At 39.1% G+C, this 21275-nt stretch overlaps 2 protein-coding genes and 1 non-coding gene across 11 annotated transcripts in view; 2 read left to right on the top strand and 1 right to left on the bottom strand.

The window, feature by feature from the left end:
- The window catches only part of UBP1 (upstream binding protein 1), a 47906-nt gene that overhangs the window by 13034 nt on the left and 13597 nt on the right, over window positions 1-21275 (top strand). For 7 of the 9 annotated variants that reach the window (XR_004986893.2, XR_004986895.1, XR_004986896.1 and 4 more), the window contains exons 3-9: window positions 7151-7227; window positions 10058-10163; window positions 10900-11006; window positions 13288-13440; window positions 13537-13647; window positions 14094-14201; window positions 19571-19674. Coding sequence is in view for 5 of the 9 variants with exons in the window: in XM_036431768.2 (XP_036287661.1) it covers window positions 7151-7227; window positions 10058-10163; window positions 10900-11006; window positions 13288-13440; window positions 13537-13647; window positions 14094-14201; window positions 19571-19674 (766 nt within the window). In the remaining 4 variants the exon portion in view is untranslated. The remainder of the gene's footprint in view (window positions 1-7150; window positions 7228-10057; window positions 10164-10899; window positions 11007-13287; window positions 13441-13536; window positions 13648-14093; window positions 14202-19570; window positions 19675-21275) is intronic. The other 2 variants (XM_036431766.2, XM_045579355.1) reach the window with 2 other exon arrangements.
- LOC118715802 lies at window positions 11208-11338 on the top strand. The gene has a single exon (XR_004986959.1). It is a non-coding gene; the product is annotated as a small nucleolar RNA SNORA18 (small nucleolar RNA).
- The window catches only part of FBXL2 (F-box and leucine rich repeat protein 2), a 54101-nt gene continuing 53397 nt past the window's right edge, over window positions 20572-21275 (bottom strand). Inside the window, exon 16 of the transcript XR_006741149.1 lies at window positions 20572-20623. The gene's annotated coding sequence lies outside the window, so the exon portion shown is untranslated. The remainder of the gene's footprint in view (window positions 20624-21275) is intronic.

Below are 21275 nucleotides of genomic sequence, written 5' to 3'. Positions count from 1 at the left end.
CTGAGCCAAACTGGTGCCGGCTAGATTCACTTGTTGATAGATATGTATTTGTTGTTCATAATTTTTATTTTTACCTTTTTCTTCTTCCTCCTCTTTTTAAAGAATACCTTTCAGCATTTCATATAATACTGGTTTGGTGGTGATGAACTCCTTTAGCTTTTCCTTATTTGTGAAGCTCTTTATCTGACCTTTAATTCTGAATGATAGCTTTGCTAGGTAGAGTAATCTTGGTTGTAAGTTCTTGCTATTCATCACTTTGAATATTTCTTGCCACTCCCAACTGGCTTGCATAGTTTTTGTTGAGAAATCATCTGACAATCGGATGGGTGCTCCCTTGTAGGTAACTGTTTTTCTCTTGCTGCTTGTAAGATTCTCTCTCTCTCTTTTGCTCTTGGCATTTTAATTATGATGTGTCTTGGTGTGGTCCTCTTTGGGTTCCTTTTGTTTGGGGTTCTGTGTACTTCCTGGAGTTGTAAGTCTATTTCTTTTACCAGGTGGAGGAAGTTTTCAGTCATTATTTCTTCAAATAGGTTTTCAGTATCTTGCACTCTCTCTTCTGGCATCCCAATAATTCTGATGTTGGTACTCTTTTTTTTTTTTTTTTTTTTTATTGATTTTTTTACAGAGACGAAGGGAGAGGGAGAGAGAGCTAGAAACATCGATGAGAGAGAAACATCGACCAGCTGCCTCTTGCACACCCCCCACTGGGGATGTGCCCGCAACCAAGGTATATGCCCTTGGCCGGAATCAAATCTGGGACCTTTCAGTCCACAGACCAACGCTTTATCCACTGAGCCAAACCGGTATTGGCGATGATGTTGGTACTCTTGAAGTTGTTCCAGAGGCTCCTTATACAGTATCTTCATATTTTTGGATTCTTTTTTTTTATTTTTTACTTTCTGGTTGGGAGTTTTTTGCTTCTTTATATTTCAAATCTTTGTCTTTATTCTTACGATCCTCTAGTCTGGTGTTGGATCTCTGTATAAATATATTTTTAAAATATTTTATTGATTTTTTTTTACGGAAAAGAAGGGAGAGGGATAGAGAGCCAGAAACATCAATGCCTCCCGCACACCCCCCACCAGGGATGTGCCTGCAATCAATGCACATGCCCTCGACCGAAATCGAACCTGGGACCCCTCAGTCTGCAGACCAGTGCTTGACCGGTTTTGGCTCTGTATATTATTTTTTATTTCATTCAGTGTATGCTTAATTTCTAGTTGGTCCTTTTTCATATCCTTGAGGGTCTCATTAAATTTATCGGCCTTTTCGAGGAAATTCTTGAAAAACTTATAACCATGCTTTTGAACTCTGTAGTCAGTCATTTGCTTTCCTCCATTTCTTTAATTTGTGGCCTATTTCTTTGTCTCCACATTTTGGCTGCTTCCCTAAGTTGATAGAGTAGCTTTGTGTGCTAGGTGTCCTATAGGGACAGGTGGCTCAGCCTCCCCATTTACCTGAAATGGACACTCTTGGTGCACCCCATTGTGGCTGTGTGCACAGTCTTGTTGAAGTTAAGCCTTGATTGTTGTTGATATCACTGGGAGGAATTGACCTCATGGCCAGTTGACTATGAGGACCAGCTGTGTCTATGCTGGGAGAACTTCTGTGCTGGAGACACCCTTATGAGACAAGATTTGCTTCAGTGGGGCTTTGGTGCTGACTGAGTCTGCACCTGAGTGTGTCCCTTATGGAATTGTAAACTGGATGGGGTCCCACTCTGAGACCTTTCAGTCTGCAGACCGACGATCTATCCACTGAGCCAAACCCGTTTCAGCCAATGTTAGATTTTTAAAAAGTTACTGAAGTATATATACAGTAGTGTGCACAGGTCATGGCATGCCTCGGTGGGTGAACGTCAATCTGTGAACTAGGAGGTCATGGTTTGATTGCCTATCAGGGCATATGCCCAGGTTGCGGGCTCCATCCTCAGTGTGAGGCCTACAGGAGGCAGCTAGTCAATGTTTTGCTCTCATCATTAATGGTTCTCTCTTTCTCCCCTTCTCCCTTTCTCTCTGAAATCAATTTTTAAAAATTTATTTTTTAAAAAGATTATATATAGCTCAATGAATTTTTACATATATTATTTCCTTAGAAATACTGCCTATATCTAATATTTCCAAGTGTTTGTGGTGATGCTAGTGTAAACACACCTGTTCTTCCAGTGCTATAAAAGTATAGTACATACAGTTATGTACAGTCATGATAATAAATGACTGTTACTAATTTATATAGTTTTTATTATTATTTTAGAGTGTACTCTTCCTGCTTATTAAAAAAAAAAAAAAAGTTGGCATAAAACAGTGAATTGTGTTACCCCGGCTATAGCCTTGTGTATCTCGTGTTTACTGTGTCTCCTAATAGCATCATTTTCTCTTGTTCTTGATTTAATCTCATGTTGTTTTATTCATCATGGCTCCTGTGTACAAGATCCACTGCTAATGTTGCCAGTAAGAGGCCACATCAAGTGATGGGCCGGAAAAGGAAAATAAAATTAAGGATTACCAAGGTGGAAAATCAATTATAGTTATTGCTCATTAGTCGGGTAGGTCCCATTTCACCATAGCTACCATCTTGAAAAACAAAAACAAACTGACAAGCTATTCAAGGATCTGCTTTATTGAAGGCAATGAGACTAACAAATTCCAGAAGAGTCTGTATCAGACATGGAGAAACTTGTAATGACCTGGATTGAAGACTGGAAACAGAAGTGTATCCTTTCAGCACCAGGACAATCCTTTCAGCACCACTTTTTCTTTCAGTAGTGTTGAAAGAAAAAGGGGACTTGACTACGATGTTTAATTTACTGCTTGCTATAGGTGGTTTACATGATATAAAAGTCATTATATATTACACTAGGGGCTCAGTGCATGAATTCGTGCACCTTGAAGGAACTCTGGGCCATGAGGCTGCAGTGGGCACAGGGGTGGGTCTCAGCCCATCCTCTGCACCCCCATGCAAACTCGTTCCCTGTCTGCTGGCAGCCCCGCTCCTGCCACTGCCACTCCCACACCCTGATGGTGCCAGTCCCACCCGCACCCACTGACAGCACAGTGTGATTGGGGCCAGCAGCTGGTGCGAGTGGGACTGACATCATAAGCAGATGCATATATATAAAGAGAAAATGATAAAGCAATGATAATAGTTCTTTAGTAATACGTAGTTCTTTGTAGTGATCTTGTAAATTCTGTGTAAGTTTGAAATTATATTAAGATGTTAACAAAAAAATTTGGCTTATTTTAAAAATGGCTATGGGGTGTAATATACTTTAGACTAGGGGTGTTGAACTCAATCAGAGAAGGGGCCAAAATCTAAAATCCAGCCTAAATCACGGGCCGAATGGTTTACTGAACAGTCATAAACTGTCATTGTGATGGAAATGCAGCGGAGTGCAGTGATGACAGCGCGGTGCGGGCCACATTGCAAGGCCTGGCGGGATGGATTTGGCCCGCGGGCCTTGTGTTTGACACATGTGCTTTAGACAAAGACTCTGCTTCCTGCAGTACTGCCTCCTTAGCTTATCTCAAAGCCCTGTCAAAGCTGGGTCTTCAAATGGGCATCTAATGAACCTGGAGCTCTTGCTTATGTATATAAAATGTGTGCATATATGTGTATCCATTATACAGTATATGTGCATATATGGACTGTATGCACATATGTAATGGATATATGTAAACATCAGTGTATTTGTGGAGCATACTTATGTAATGGAGTGAGAGCTGCCCTAGACTGTTGCGAGATTTACAGTCCTGTCAAACCTGATGACTTCAGTGAATTTTGGTTACTTGCAAAGTAATCAAATTGCAGTTTACTTTAAACAGCTTTAGACAGATTTAGTTCTTAATTTTAACATAGACAAATAATTTGAACTATAAAGGACTTTTAAAATCTTATTATCTGTAATACTGTGCAGTGTTTCATATATCGTTGTATTAAATGAGCCTTATGCAAAATAATGCAAGTGTATAATTAGCCATCCCAAATTAGGCCATTTTTCTCTTTGGAAGAGTGTTTATCATAACATATCCTACAGTATTTGTTCAGATTCTGAGAAAAGATGGTTGAACTTACCATTTACTCAGAGCTTTTTGAGTATTTAAGTTATTCCCAGGAGAAGGTCTTGAATGCTTTCTGTTTGAAATAGTATTGGCTGATTAGATATTTGTATGTCTCCAACTTCAGCAAGCATTGGGATCTCATAGAGGGCTTGTCAAAACATGATTGCTGAGCTCCATTGAGTTTCTGACTCAGTGGGGCTGGAGAATTTGCATTTCTGATAAGTTTCCATGTCATGCTGATGCTGCTAGTGTGGGGACCATCTGCATTTTTTATTTTGAATATTCAGGCAAACATGAGAGCTTCCCTTCACAACCACCTTAAATGGACAATTTCTGCATAGGAGGGTTGGCACATTGTAGGGGCTCTGCACTGTTCTTTGGCCATAGCTTGGATACTAGTATTCCTAGTAGCCTCCCCTTAAAGATCATTGCTCACCTGCCATTGTGTAAAAAAGAAAAAATAAGTAAATTCTGTGTAGTCTTGACTTCATCAGTAATATAGAAATTAGAGCAGGTTTTCCAATTGTATTGATGCCTTAAAGTATCCATTTTTGTACTATTTTGAACAATAGAAATTCAGAGTTTAAAAACTTGGTGTTTTCCTGGTTATGCCTTAAGCACCTGTTCTTAGGTAACGACAAAGAGTTCAGTCAACTATGTGAAGAAAAAACCTTTAATCTCAACATGGAACCACGAGAGGGTAGAGTGAACGCAGCTAACTCTCCCTTTAGCAGGGATTTAGCTGGAATAGGCTGCCCCTTGCTTTATAGCTCCAGCCAGGTCTTTGATGCTTTCACATCTCATGATATAAGTGAGCTTGTCCACGGGTTATGCATATAAGTTCTTTGGTTGGTCTCAGCGCACCCTCCTTCCTCTGCCTTCTCTCTCAGATTCTGCAGTCTGTTCCATGCTTCTATGTCTCTGGGTCTATTTTGTTCATCAGTTTATGATGTTCATTAGATTCCAAATATGAGTGAGATCATGTGATACTTGATTTTCTCTGGCTTATTTTGCTTAGTAATACTCTCCAAGTCCCTCCATGCTGTCTCAAAGGGTAAGAGATCCTTTTTCACTGCTGCATAATATTCCATGGTGTAAATGTACCACAGTTTTTTTTTTTTTTTAATCCACTTGCTACTAATGGGCACTTAGGCTGTTTCCATATCTTAACTGTCATTTGACCTAATGTAAATTGTGCTGCTATGAACGTGGGGGTGCATACATTCTGATTGGTGTTTTGGGTTTCTTAGGACATATTCCTAGAAGTGGGATCCTTAGGTCAAATGACAGTTCCATATTTAATTTTTTGAGGAAACTTCATACTGTTTTCCATAATGGCTGCAACACTCTGCATTTCCACTAGAAAAGGGTTCCCTATTCTCCACATACTCCCTGGCACTTGTATTTGTTGATGGTGGCCATTCTGACAGGTGTGAGGTGATATCTCATTGTCATTTTAATTTGCATCTCTCTGATGATCAGTGACTGAGCATTTTTTTTCTTATGTCATTTGGCCATCTGTATGTCTCCTTTGGAGAAGAGTCTATTTAGGTCCTTTTCCTATTTTTTAATTGGAATGTTTGTCTTCCTTTTGTTATGTTGTATGAGTTCCTTATATTTTGATATTAACCCTTTATCAGATGTATCATTGCCAAACATGTTCTCATCTAGTGTGCTCCCTTTTCATTTTGTTGATGGTTTCTTTTGCGCTGCAGAATCTTTATTTTGATGTAGTCCCATTTGTTTATTTTCTCCTCAGTTTTTTTTGCCCTAGAGATGAGATATATATAACTGTCATTTTTTTTTGTTAATTTCATTTTGCACGGTAATCTTATTTCCTTGAGGTTAGTTTTGGTTCTTGTTTTAAAATACACATTTTTACTTATTTCAGACAGGAAGGGAGAGGAATAGAGACATAGAAACATTAGTGATGAGAGAGAATTGTTGATCGGCTGCCTCCTGCATGCCCCCTACTGGGGATCATGCCCACAAGCCAGGCATGTGCCCTTTTTCTGAATCAAACCTGGGTCTGACAGTCCACAGGGCAACGCTCTATCCACTGAGCCAAACTGGCTAGGTCTGGTTCTTGCTTTAAAGTTCTATATTAGGACCTTAAAAATAAATGCTTTGAATTTAATGTCATTGTTCATAGTAGCCAAAAGTGGAAACAACCCACATGTTCATTAACTGATGAATGAATGAACAAATAAAATGTGGTGTATTTATGCAATGAATAATAGTTGGCAGTAAAAAGGAATGAAATACTAATACATGCTATAACATGCATGAACCTTGAAAACATTCTTGATTAAATGAAGCTAGTCACAAAGGCCACATATTGTGTGATTCCATTTATATCAAGTGTCCAAAGTAAGCAAATCCCTAGAGACAGAAAGTAGAATCATTAGTAGTTGCTGGGGGCTCGGAGGATGGGAGTGGTGAGTAGTGACTGCTAATAGATATGAGTTCTTTTTGGGGTGATGTTCTAAAATTGGTAGCAGTGGCAGTTGCACAGCTCTGAATGTACTAAAAACTAATTGTATACTTTAAAAGAGTGAATTTTATGGCATGTAAATTATATTTTAAAAAAGCAGTTGCCTGGGCAGCATGGCTTAGTGGTTTGGTTGATGGTCAATCTATGAACCCCAGTCACATGCCCAGGATGCAGGCTTGATCTCCAGTTGGGGTGTGCAGGAGGCAGCCAATCAGTGATTCTCTCTCATCGTTGATGTTTCTATCTCTCTCTACATCTCCTTTCCTCTCTGAATTTTTTATTGAGAACGAAACCAGCTAGGACTATATATATATTTTTAAAGCTGTTATAAAAAGTTGGTCTCAGGTAATGAATATATGTATAATATAAATTTAATGTAAATTAACAGAAATTCTTTATAGTCTTATGTAATAGTGTAAGAAGGAAAAGATATTATAGCATGAGTTGCAGGATCAAGAAAGATAATAAACCTGAATTTGCTTTTCCAGCAAATGAAAGTTGTGTAATTGTATATTTTGAAAGATAGTTAATATTTTTATTAAACACAGTAATGTTTGTTATGTGGATTGTTTTTAATGTATAGTTTCTTTAAAAATAGGTCAGTCTTATGAAATTCGGATGCTGGATAATCGGAAAATGGGAGATATGCCTGAGATCACTGGAAAATTGGTAAAGGTAAGGTCGATCCTTTTACATTCCTAATAGATAGTGCGGTGATTTTTAAAAAGCAGTTTTGCTGTAAGAGTTTTTATATAAAACTTAACTTCACTATTTTAAAGCTCCTAATTTATTGATGTAGTGTGAAAGTCCTTTGGAAACATACCGTATGAAATTTACTTGCAGCTATGTGTGCAAAGACCTACCATCACTACAAAAAATTTAAGTTTCTGTTTAAAAGTAAAAGATAACACGAGGGAAAATGTGTTAAAATGAAAGTTCAAAAGGTCCTTTTATTTCACCTGTTAATATTTCTTTCAAAAATGTTTTGAAATTTCTATTTACCCTACTGATGAATGAAGAAGGCAGTCATTCCAGACAGTGTAATCACTATCCTGCCAACCCATTGCTTATAAGATATATCTTCAGAACTGTCCCCACCCCTTCCATTGTGCATGGTGGGTCCTTCTAGCCTCACCCATCATGTTCCATGGTTTATTACCAATTCCATAGCATTACAGGGCAAGGCTTATGGAAGAAACTTAATTAGGAAAAGGCAAAACTTCAGTGTGGCTAAGTATTAGCAAAAGAGAAGCATGAGTTCTCTTGATCCTTCCATCTCCCCTCAGAGAGGCATATTGGGGGCCCAGGTGCTGCTGGGCCCTCACTGTGAAAAGGCATGCGATTGGAAAGACTCTCCTTTACAGGGCGAGCATGTAAAAGGCAGCCTTGGATATTAATACTAAAGCTAGCAAATTTGGGGTGTCTGGGTAAGCCAGGTGCTCAGCACCTGGAGGCTGGAGAGTCTTTGACATGTTTTAGTATTCCTCCGATGCTTGGGGCAGGAAGCCCTCAATCCATGAGAAGATGAAGGAAAAGGATCATTGTCTTGTCAACCTAGAGCCGTGGTCAGCAAACCGCGGCTCGCGGGCCACATGCGGCTCTTTGGCCCCTTGAGTGTGGCTCTTCCACAAAATACCACGGCCTGGGTGAGTCTTATTTTGAAGAAGTGGCGTTAGAAGAAGTTTAAGTTTAAAAAATTTGGCCCTCAAGAGAAATTTCAATCGTTGTACTATTGATATTTGGCTCTGTTGACTAATGAGTTTGCCGACCACTGCCCTAGAGGATGAGTGAAATTATTTTTGCATTTCCCGATATTTGCATTCACTGATTAGATGAATTGTTTTATGAAGTCATCAGCATTGTTATCCCTAAGCAAGCCATATTTTGTTTGACTGTACACTAGTGGCAAATAGCTAAATGTCTGCTCAAGGAGCCAGACAACTCTCTCATTTAACAGTGTCTAGGAAACTTAGAATTCTGAAGATGTCTCGGCATGCCCTTGGTCCTAGCCAGCTTGGTTCAACTTCGGACAAAACTACCAACTGTACCACACCTGATTAAAATTCGACCTAGCCCTAACTGTTTGGCTCAGTGGATAGAGCATCGGCCTGTGGACTGAAGAGTCCCAAGTTCGATTCCCGTCAAGGGCATGTACCTTGGTTGCAGGCACATTGCCAGTAGGGGGTGTGCAGGAGGTAGCCGATTAATGATTCTCTCTCATCATATCTCTCTCTCTCTCTCTTTCTCTCTAGGGGGTGTGCAGGAGGTAGCCGATTAATGATTTTCTCTCATCATATCTCTCTCTCTCTCCCTCTTTCTCCCTCCCTCTCCCTCCCTCCCTCCCACCCTTCTCTCCCTTGTCCCTTTTCCCCCTTCCTCTCCCTTTCTCTCTGAAATCAATAAAAATACGTAGCTTTAAAAAAGAAAATATGATTATCTTATTGCAGCATAGTCTGAGAAAATTATTGATACATATCTCAGAAGCACTAATTAGTACAAATTTGGCATCTGAATGTGTTTTGATGACTTCTTTAATCCTGGCCCTGGAATGAAATAGAAGCTGGCTCCCCAAACCTGTGGAAGGGGAAGAAAGGGTGATAGGTGGAGAACAGAGACTTGGCCTAGAGTTTGTGGCATTACAAGTCTTTCCTTTAAGAACTTGAGTGTTTGGATAAAGTTGCCTTGGTGTGTTTTGGTTTGGTTTGGTTTGGTTTTTCTTCACTCTCTTTCAAGTAAAAAGTTGAGAGTGAATTTTGCCTATAAGTTCTCAGGGCGGATGCAGATGTCCTCTCTTCTCCCCAGAAGACTATCTTTTTACAGACACTCAGTTATTAACTGTTATTTTAAATTAGCAGTTTTATCATTGTGCCTGGGTTTCTCTGTCTATTTTATTAATTCCTGTGTCCATCCAATGTTTTCTACCTAGAAATGTAATTCTTACTCATGAGTTTTGTGGGCATGTGTCTTAATTCTGAATCATAATATCAGGTTTTTAAATACAAATTATACCTAATTAACCATTTTATTTGGGATCTTTACATTTGAATTAAATTTGTTGCAAAATTAATTCTTTGCAACAAATACATGTACCTGTAATCCAGGTATACAAGAGCAATACAGTTAACTTACAAACTGTTTAAAGCAGAATTTGTTTTTGTATGCTCTTCTATTATAGGAATGCATAAGAAGTGAAAATGCTTTTGCATTTTATTTTTATTTTTTTAGTTTTTTAAAATATATTTTATTGATTTTTCACAGAGAGAAAGGGAGAGGGATAGAGAGTCAGAAATATTGATGAGAGAGAATCATCGATCAGCTGCCTCTTGCACACCCCCTACTGGGGATGTGCCCGCAACCAAGGTATATGCCCTTGACTGGAATCGAACCCAGGACTCTGGAGTCCGCAGGCCGATGCTCTATCCACTAAGCCAAACGAGTTTCGGCTGCTTTTGCATTTTAGCTATAACAGTTTTAAAAGTACTCATTTCCCCCACTTATTCCATAGAGCATCATAAGAGTCGTATTCCATGATAGACGGCTACAGTATACAGAGCATCAGCAACTCGAAGGTTGGAAGTGGAATCGCCCAGGAGATAGACTTCTTGATTTAGGTACAGTGACCATCAGAAGACCATGGAGGGAAATATAAAGGCATTTTAGTTATACCCGTGTTGGTACCACGTATAATTGTGTGGAGAGTGTTTTGGTGTGAGTGGATTCTGTGTGCCTTGAGTTGTTTTATAGTTTAAAATGTTGACCCTTGAACAACGAACGCTGGAGTTATGGGCTGATCCCCATGCAGTTAAAATTTGCCCATCATTAGACTCCCCCAAAATAGTCTGTTGTTGATTGGAAGCTTTATAGATAATTAAACAGTCAATTAACGCATATTTTGTATATTATGTATATTATATATTGAGTTCTTAAGATAGAGAAAAGAAAATCTTATTGAAGTCATAAGGAAGGAAAAATACACTTATTGAAAAACTCTACACATAAGTGGATCTGTGCAGTTCCCACCCATGTTGTGTGAGGACCAGCTGTAGAATTTTGGTGAAACTGAAAGACCCTGCGCCAGTAATATTATGAGTTGGAAACCATTTATTTAATTCTCCTTTGGATTCATCCATCATATTCTGATTAAAATGAAATAGAACCCATGGTGGGAGAAAGTCTGATACTCATTAGGTGGGTTTTGATGTTGAAGTGGTTGACCACAGAGAACATGGAAAAACAAAGTGCGGCATAGAGGTATAACATTTTCACTAAAACATAATTAGAGTAAGCTGTAAGCTTTTAAATTATTCTTAGTAGACGAGTTTCTATGACTTCTTTTTTAAAATACAGATATCCCAATGTCCGTGGGAATAATTGACACAAGGACAAATCCAAGCCAGTTAAATGCAGTTGAATTTCTGTGGGACCCTGCAAAACGCACATCTGCTTTCATTCAGGTTCGGATTTTTTACTTTACTAGACATATACTAGCCTTGTCATTTAGAAGGTCATGAATGAGGTTGAATTCCTTTTTTCTTCTTCTTTCCTTTCTTTCTTTTCTTTCTTTCTTTTTCTTTTTCTTTTTCTTTTTCTTTTTTTTCTTTTTTGAAGTTGACTTTTTGATGCATAATATAAATTTCTTTAAAAGCTATTTATAGATTGAGGTCTATCCCGATGGGTCTTTTCCTGTAGACCTACATCGTTGGAAACGCCTCATAGAATAAATATGTTGCTTCCTTTATTCACAGAACTGTGTGTTAGATCTGTGGGAAGGAATAACAGGACAGCTGCTAAAACTTCAACAGACTTAATCTTTTTAATTTTTTTAATCTTAGATATTTTTATATATTCGGAAGATCTGTCCTATTCTAGGGAGTGATAGCTTAGAAGTGAAGATTTTGCACTTACTCATGTTTAGCAGATGTCTGAAATTAAAAAACCAGGCATATCCATCTACTTAGACCCTAACCACGGCCCTAAAGTAAATTGCTTGAGGAAATTAGCTCCCAACAATTAAAGGTGCAGAGTTTTTGAAGCATGTCCATATTCAAGTGTAGATCAAAGAAGCTCAGCTAAAAAGATTGTGGACTGACTGAAATGACATCAGGATTGAGCAAAAAAGGGAGTAAGAAGATTAAGACTCAAACTCAGGAGGAACTAAAGCAGTGGAAGAACTCAGAACACGTGAAATTCCTTAAATAAAAAAATTTTATTTTAAAAAATAAAAGCTTCTTTGTAAACTTTCTGGCAGTATCTTTAAAAATACACTATACACTTAAATTGAAGTTAATACACGAAATCTGTTATTACAGACTAACACATGTGAAGGCAAGCTGATATGTCAAGCATTATTTAAATGTTACTTTTACCACTGGGTAGTAACAGTAATCAAAACTTGCAGTTTTCATAAGATCCATTTCTCTGGAACCAAAGCTGCCATATAAAAGGATGTGACTGCAAAAAAAGTGTTCTAAGATTCTGTTGGCAACATTCTAATGCTGAAATTTTCAAACCACAAGAGTAAGAGAATAAGAATGAATTCTCTGTGTACTCATCACCTACCTTCACGTTATGAATAGTTTCCCTTTTTTAAGTTATTGATGGAATACTTTAAAGCAACTCTCGGGCATTTCATGTCAACCGTAAGTACTCAGTTTGTATCTTTAAGAGATGAAGTTTAAAATACATATATAGAATATATATACAGTGAAACCCATGGTAATTCTAATACCCAGGATGTCCAGATTTGTAAGTGGAAAGATTAAAAATACTGAGTGGGTTAATCTTACGAGAATAAAATATACTGCTTAATCGCTGACCAGCCTATGTAGACTGTGGTTTTTGTGAACAGTAAAGAATCTTTGGTATTTTGAATTTTTGTGGTTTGGCAAATACTGTATCCCATCAGTTAGTAGTCACTAGGAACATGGTTCATATTAGTTGAACATGTTCTCATACTGTTTGTCTAACAGGATAACTAGATATACAGTGAATGAAAGTAATGTAGGAGCTGGCCTTAAATCTCAGGTTGTGCACAGTATCCTGCTGAGATCAGTTTTCACTTTGAGAGTCACTAGAAGACAGGATGTGTATCAGTCTGAAATTACAAAAATCCGTTTACTGATCCTGTGACGTATCCTAAAGCTGTCTCCATGGTGAGGGTGCATAGTGATGGAAGATGCCCTTAGAACCCTTGGAAGGGTTGACAGAAGAGTTGAGATGGACAGGTAGGACAAGTGGTGGGCTTTCTGGGCTGTGGAAGTTCCCCAGGCAAAAGTATTCCAAGTTGATGGAGGTTGGGATAACAGTAAGATGAGTGAATGTATAGTTAGGGTATTTCACAGTAGAGGGCAATAGTGGAAGCTCTGAATGATGAGCTCAAGGTTGCTATGAATTGAGCCACATGCAAGGCTTAGCTGGGTCTGGGAGCAGTTTAGGGTCTGGAGTGGAGGTAGGGGAAGTCGGCAGGAAGCCTCTGTACTGTTGTACCCATGATCAGAGCAAGTCAGGAGAGGCATTGGAATGGGAAAGAAGAGCTCATTCCCACAAAGTGCAGAAAGATCCAGCTGGCTTTGTGAAAGGAAAGCCATATATTAAAAACAATCAGAGAAATTCATAACAGATACCTGGCCAAGATGTGGGAGTTTGTTTTAAAGGAACGTACATTTATAGCGGTGACAGGACATCCAGAGGGACAAACCAGTGGATGGTACTTTGAATCCATCTCCAATTGTCCAGGTACACTGCATCAGCACAGAATTTACTCCCCGGAAGCATGGAGGCGAGAAGGGAGTGCCTTTTCGGATCCAGGTGGACACCTTTAAGCAGAATGAAAATGGAGAATATACAGATCATCTACACTCAGCGAGCTGCCAAATCAAAGTTTTTAAGGTAAGAGATGGAAGCCAGGCTTCCAGTAATTAAGGCCCAATTTTGCTTATAAAGTTGTTTGTAACCTGACGGACAAAATAATCTGCTGTTTTTTAGCCTAAAGGTGCAGACCGGAAGCAAAAAACTGACCGAGAGAAGATGGAGAAGAGAACTGCTCACGAAAAAGAAAAGTATCAGCCATCCTATGATACCACAATCCTCACAGAGGTAATGCAGAGCAGCAGTTTGGTGTCTGGAGAGAATCAGAGGTTTGCATATTGGCACTATTTATAAGGATGAGTTTTGCCAAGAAGGGATTGGGGAAGGTTGGGGGGTAGTTTGACATATATTCTTTGTGAAATTTGTGGGGGAAATATATTGTTTAAATTCTGGGATTTTAATGGATTAGTTTCCTGGGTGGGATCTTGAATGAAGATGCTGAAATCCCAATCAGGTCTCAGAAACAGACCTTAAAAACCTTGAAGTTGGCAAGAGATTTAACCGGGGCCTAGAAAGTTTGATTTTTGTCACTGCTGGGGTTTTGCATTTTCTTTAACTTTGAATCCTGCTAATCATGCAATTGTTTAATTGGACTGCAGAGACATAAAACAGGATATTGGATCTTTCTTTGTATAATGAAAAGACATTGATCCCAATCTTTGGTGTTTGTCCAGATGAGGCTTGAGCCTATAATTGAAGATGCAGTTGAACATGAGCAGAAAAAGTCCAGCAAGCGGACTTTGCCAGCAGACTACGGTGATTCTCTGGCAAAGCGAGGCAGTGTAAGGGACTTCTTCTCCTTTCATTGTGCAGGAAACCTTGTGCAGTGTTAGATATAGGACCTACTTCCACAGAAAAGTAAAGCCAAATTTGTTTTTGATGTCCTTGTCTTGATTTAATTTGCTTTTGTTTAGACTTCCTGCTTTCTGTTTGTTCCTCGCTGAGGAAAATTTCCTAAATCTAACACTTTAAAACAAAGTTGAACTTATTGGGTGGTTTTAGAGGGAAAAACGACACTCAAAAATGTGTTCCCTCCCTGTGTCATTCCCTTTCTCTCCCTCCTCGGCACACACACTTCCTTTAAGAGCACTAAAATTAATGGAAAGTACAGTCTTTAGTAAAAATAGTTAGCATTTTTGTTTAATTTTAAAGGGTTTTGCTTCCTCATGTATATAACTGATAAGAAAATGTCATGAATATTTAGAGAAATGATGGCAGCAAGCTTGACATTAACATGCAATACTTTGTGTCACGTTTCCCTGCATGTAGTGTAAGAATGTGTGTCTGTCTGTGCTTTTAAAAGCCTGTTTGGCAGCACTGGTAGGAAAATGGCCTTGACTGCATCAGTGTTCCTCTCAGCAATGCACTGAACTTGCACTGCACTGTGAACTTGCATTGCATCGTGAACTTGTGCTTCAGGCCAGAGCAATGCACCTTGCTATACTCAGATCCGGATCCCCCAAACATATAGCCAGTCGAATTTTGGTTAAATATGAGCTTTCTCTGCTTGAGTATAGCAAATTCTTCCTTTATGACACAACTCTCCATCTAACAGTCTAGATCAGCTATATATCCACAGTAAATGTAAACAGAGAGCATTAAACCTTTTCTTACATAGCTGTATTAATGGCTACACTATTATTACAGTGTTCATCCTATTAAAGTGACAAAAATGGAATTTTTCACTCTTAAACATGTGTCCAATTATTTGTTGACTACGAAGTCACAAGCACAATCACTAGAACATCATCTCCAAGTTAAAAGCATTGACTGAAAATGTTTTAAATGCTTCTCTGTACAATAAAACTGTAAGCGACTAGTCTGAAAGGATGGGGAGTACACTTGTTGCATTTTAACTGGGTTTTTTAATGCCAGTCAAAAGTTGTATGGAACAACTATACACTCCATCTGAGTTTGTCTTTAGCTTCTTAGGATTTTTCAGCTGAAGTGGTTCTTAAATTTTTTGGGGGAAATACTGGTAACTCGAATCATTTTCCACTCTTTATAGAAACTACACCACTAATTAAAAGGAGTAGGTTCTCATAATTAATAAATTAAATCTACTCGAGCCCAGAGCTAATCTGAAGATGGTAGAGTTGTTTTTAAATTATTAATGACTCAAATCTAAAGTATGCAAAACGTCAGCAGTTCATTGGCCTGGGAGCCTGGGATTTCACATCTTCCTTGTGTGTGTTGCTTGCTGCCTGGGCTGCATTTGCTTTGGTTAAGATCTTCTTAAGGGTGGTTAGAGCTCCTCCTGGAAACCTGTTTTTTAAAAAGCTGGGTACCTGTTTTACAAAGAAAGTCTGCAGCATTTCATTGTTTCAAATGCCTGCAGAGGAAGGCAACATTTTTCTTAGTCTTGGCTAGTTAGTTGCAGATGGCTGTCGGTAGAGAGGGATATCCAGACTCATCCGTTAAAGATAAAAGGTGCTGTGAGAAATGGTCCCAGTGGAATAGAGGCACTGTGGTTGGCTCCTAAGTGCTACTGCCCAACAAAACCATTTCTTGTTGTGTCTGTTTCTTTGCTTCTGAGCTGTATTTTATTGGCTCAAATCGGGCTGCCAATTTCTGCAGTCTCAGGCGGGTCATCATTTTCTAGTCTGCCTGAGGAGGGACTGTGCTCCCAGTGCGCCAGTGCGTGACTAAGGGTCCAGGCCAGGTGATGGATCACAGGTTGCCTTCAGGAACACAGGCCCTGCACCTTCGCTTACTTTTAAAGACGGGGCAGAATGACCAGGTAGAAGAAACTGTGAAAATATCCCTTGGTAGCCTTTACCCTCCTGGGTTGAGACTGCTAGAGAAATCTGTGAAACACAGGCAGGCAGGTCTTGGTGCTTGGTGGCCATTTTAGAACTCGGAATCCATTCTTTTCTAAGAGTAGAGGCTTCCCCACACAACCAGCTTTCACCAAACACTAGTTTTCTACTGTTAAGTCAGCGTTTGGCAAACCGCGGCTCTTTGGCCCCTTGAGTTTTTAGCAAAGGCCAGCTTAGGAGTACCCTAATTAAGTTAATAATGTACCTACCTAAGTCTAAAAAATTTGGCTCTCAAAGGAAATTTCAATCATTGTACTGTTGATGTTTGGCTCTGTTGATTAATGAGTTTGCCAACCACTGTGTTAAGTGAATCGAGTCTCTTATTTATTGGGCAAGTTTTAGATGTCAGCTATTAACAGCTTTAGATGTGTAAGTGAAAATAGATATGTTTATGAGGTTTCAGGCAATTTGGTGTCGCTGTCGTTGCGCTGCCATACTAACCTGCAACTTTTGATGGCTTCATTTCCTCGTAGACAGCTGGGAAAATTACAAGGCAGATTTTGGGAGGCTTGACATGAAAAGGTTTATATTACTTTGCAGTTACCTTGCTAGTGATGGTAGTTAGTGTCTGAGGAGGACGGTGTAGCAGGAAGATCTGGGGAGTGGAGATGGCTATGAACAGGGCACACCCATAGTTATTTGATTTGTCAGTTGGCTCACAAGCTCTTAGGTTCCTCAAACTGTAGAGGCCGGGAAGGTAACGACTTCCTAAGGTGAAAAGTAAAAGAATGGCCTTGTGTGAAGTTTATAGTGAAATTGGTACGCTATGCAATATGCTTAGCAATGCTGTCCAGCCAGTAAATTCCTTTTTTTGAAAGTTGCAGAAACAATAAGTGCAGTCATTTTCCCCATTTTTGAAGAATACATGATGGGCAGTTGTAAATAAGATTCGGGGTTTCTGTCTTATTTTCCTTGTATTGATGCTTCTGATGGCTGTCAGTTGCTTTAAGCTCTTGTAACCATTGAAGAGACTTCCTTTCTGCCCAGAGTGCTGCACAGTCTTAGCTCCTTCACACTAGTGGTCATGACTCTTTCATATTCAAGAGTTTTAAGAAAAAATATACTCCCGTCCACGTTTTTATGTTAACATCTGAAAGTGTTCTTCATACATTTAAGTCATTGTAAAAGGAGACAATTTTCTGACCTAATGAGTATTTGCACGTAAAATTTAAGGTAAACCTATTACATTGCTTTTTGAAGTATATTCTTTAGACTCCACTACCATAGCAATTGGACACCCACCATTGTTCATTTTAAAAGTTCACGAAACTTTACCCTGCTCTTCTTGATATGTTTTCTCTTCCCCTCCCCTTAGTTTTACCGTGATAGGACATACTATTATGCCTGAAATGTTTTAAAATGTCCTGTGACCATAGGCTCTTTAGTCCCTTGAAAAATTGAAGCTTTATTCTTGGTACCAACTTATCAAAACAAATCATAGAAATCACTTTTTTAATCCTCATCTGAGGAGTGCGTGCTTTTTTTCATTGATTCTAGAGAGAGAGAGAAATCTTGATGTAAGAAATATTGATCATGCCTTTCGCATGTGCCCCAACCAGGAATCTAATCCAAGACCCTTTGACACCTGGGATGACACTCTAACCACTGAGCCAAACCAGGCAGGCCATACAGGTTTTGATGAGAATTTTTAAAATATAAAAATAGAAGTGTTGTTGGAAATACATCTCAGGGTAGAACCCAATTCTAGATTTTTTATGGATTAAGAAAAGTTTATTTAGATATTTATTTTTCTTTCGGCAGTGTCTTTCAGGTTTTGAAATTCCTTCTGAGTTATCTGCCAAATATCCCAGTGATGGATTTTATATAACCCTAGTAGGTTATTTTAACACTGTATCAGCTAATGGTAGATCCTCCAGAATTGTTTTGAAAGCAAATAATTGGAAGCTACCAGACATACGGAAGAATTTTTTTTTTAATTTTTGTTTTTGAGAGGCAAAAGAAATATTTATTAACCCACAGACTATTTCTTTTCCTTTTTATTGAACTTAGTGGGGTAACACTGGTTAACAAAACTATACAGGTTTCAAGTGCATAATTTCACAATACGTCATCGGTGTACACTATTGTGTCTTGACCACCCCAAGTCAGGTCTCCTTCTAAAATCATTTATCTCCTCATACTCTCCACTAACTCCCTAATTTAGAGTCATGTATTATACTTTCTTAGTAACTACCCTAAATTTTTTTTTTTTTTTTTGCTTTGATTTGGAAGAGTCTTATACCCCATGGTTAGCCATCATGAGATCCGATGCCTTTTTTGTGAAAAGTAGAAGAGTGACTATGAAAGAGGATCTTTGAAACCAAGGGTTTCCTCAAGCAGATTAGTTTTAGGAAGAATATGTGGAGTGAGTGAGTAGATTCCCTCCATTGCTCAGGCTTGAAGACTTTTACTTGATATCATGCTGGCCTGTCAGCATGCTTTTGATGTCAATATGTCTTTGTAGCTGTGCTCTATCTTTGGTCAGAATTGTGTCTAGAGCTGAAAAAATACTTTAGTTCACCATGCCATGTCCAGAAAATATAAGAAATAAACAGCCCAAATGGGTTGGCTCAGTGAATAGAGCATCGGCCTGCGGACTAAAGGGCCCTGGGTTTGATTCCGGTCAAGGGCATGTACCTTGGTTGCAGGCACATCCCCAGTGGGGGGTGTGCAAGAGGCAGCTGATAGATGTTTCTCTTTCATAGATGTTTCTAACTCTCTAACCCTCTCCCTTCCACTCTGTAAAAAATCAATAAAAATATATTTTAAAAAATAAAATAAACACATGTGGATAGGTAGGAATAGGCAGTACCATACACAGGTGTATTTTGGCACTGGAATGGTCTCAGCTTACTTGAGGATTATTAATCTTAGAGAAATGAAGGAAGCAAGTGAGTACTGGTGAGGGCAGAAGGAGCACTAGGAAGGACAGACACTGTCTTGGCCACCGTGTGATGTCAGATGTTGCTTCTGAATCGTTTCTTGCCTCTGCTATTCTTAAACCTTGATAAGCACCTTTTGGAGAACTGATAAAGAGGGAGGTAAAAAGTTCTTGAAAGCAAATTGTATATAAATATACCTTGATGATGTTTTGCTGCTATCATCACTTCTGGGCTTCTCTAAAATTAATCAGTGTCTAGACACACAGAGCAGGTAAAAATTTTCCTTGCCACATAGAAGGAAATATGATATGTTCCCATGCCTTTGCTTGATGAGTGTCAGATGTCTTGTGTTTTATAATCTTGTTTGGCCAGATTAGATCGTGAAATACAGAGTATTCTTCCACACCCTTTAAAAACATACTATTAATTTATTTTTGTTTCTATCCTTAGTGTTCTCCGTGGCCCGACGCCCCCACAGCCTATGTGAATAACAGTCCCTCCGCAGCGCCCGCTTTCACCTCCCCACAGCAGAGCACCTGCAGCGTCCCAGACAGGTAGTATCTGCTCTGTGTCCTCGTGTGCCTGCAGCTGACTGATGCTCACGCCCCTGTTTCCCTTTCTCTCAATTTACAGCTACCTTTCCATTAATTTATGTGAAGTATGTGGTCATGGGAAATCGCCTCCTTGATCTCAAGGGAAAATCACTTTCCTCACCTGCCTGCCTTTTCCTTCTGGCCCTTTCGCCTCACACACTCACAAACTATGGAAGTTGTAGAAAGGGAGCATTTCAAGATATATTCTTTGTGAGATAAAAAGAACATTATTGAGGTTCATGGGCAGAGAAAGAACAATGAGATTTTAAGGTGAAACTGAATCAGTATGTTAAGATTGCAATAATTATAAAGGATATTTGTCTTTAATGCTCACCATACTACACAAGGGCTATTTCTCTGCTCCATTTCTTCTCCTCCTAACAGATGCACTTTTTTTTTTTTTTTTTTTTTTTTAAATAACTCTACCCTTAAAGAACTTAAGTGGCTTTAGAAATGGGAATGATGGACTTAGTTCTACTCTTTGGCCTTGATGTGCAAATCAGAGTCTAGTGCAGCGTTTTCAACCGCTGTTCCGCGGCACACTAGTGTGCCGCGAGATGTTGCCTGGTGTGCCATAGGTGCAGACAAGACAAGAATTTTATAATTTTTCACTATTTTGTTTACTTAATATTTCATAATAAAGTAATTATATAATACTTTCTTTGTGTTTATTTGATTCCTATTCAAGAGAATTACTTTATATATAGTCAATATAGGCACAGAGTTAAATTTTTTAACATTTTCTAATGGTGGTGTGCCTCGTGATTTTTTTCATGAAACAAGTGTGCCTTTGCCCAAAAAAGGTTGAAAAACACTGGTCTAGTGAACGGCCGGTGGGAACAGAAGCTGTCTCTCGGGCCTCTCAGTGCCACAGTGGCGCCCCACAGGACGTTGCATTCTTAGGGCTTGGCTGAAGGAATAGTGACAGTGAGATCAGATCAGAACTTCCCTGTTGATAGCAGGTTTAGGCCCCACCTCCTAATACTATCTGTCATACTGTGGGTGAGATTCAGTATATTATTTTGCGGGGACACAAACATGCTTTTCCTTTGAGATGGAAAAGCTGATGAGGCAGCCTTTTAAGTTATTGTGCTTTAAGAGTAGAAAAACAACCTTGGGCTCAGAGACCGGGGACGAGACCAGGAGACCGGCATGTTGCCATGTAGGAGGCTCTTCTTTTGGTCAAGTTCAGTCTGGATTGTCTTAGAAAACGATTACGATATTGGAAATAAGCTGTGGATTCATGAACTCACTAGTTAACTGGCTATTTCTGAGAGCCCACTATGCGCCCAGCACCGTTCCGGGTGCTGTCACATTTAAATGACAGACAAATCCCTCTCTGAGGAGCTTAAGTTCTAGTGGGTAGAAGAGGATGCTGAACAATAAACACAATACACCTAAGTAAAGTGCTAAGAGTCAGAGCCAGGACCAGGAAGGCGGCCACATCCGCCGTGTAGTTGGTTCTCATTTTTGTTTTACCTTAGAAACAAAAGGAGAGTGGTATGCGATTGTTTCTTTTGTTCTCTTGAATTCTGCCATGTAATGATGAATAAATTTATTAA

This window comes from Pipistrellus kuhlii, unplaced genomic scaffold (genome assembly GCF_014108245.1).
Source record: "Pipistrellus kuhlii isolate mPipKuh1 unplaced genomic scaffold, mPipKuh1.p scaffold_m20_p_11, whole genome shotgun sequence".
In the NCBI taxonomy this organism is placed as follows: domain Eukaryota; kingdom Metazoa; phylum Chordata; class Mammalia; order Chiroptera; family Vespertilionidae; genus Pipistrellus; species Pipistrellus kuhlii.
The sequence above is the reverse complement of the archived record's forward strand: the minus strand, read 5'-3'. Positions and strand labels throughout refer to the sequence as shown.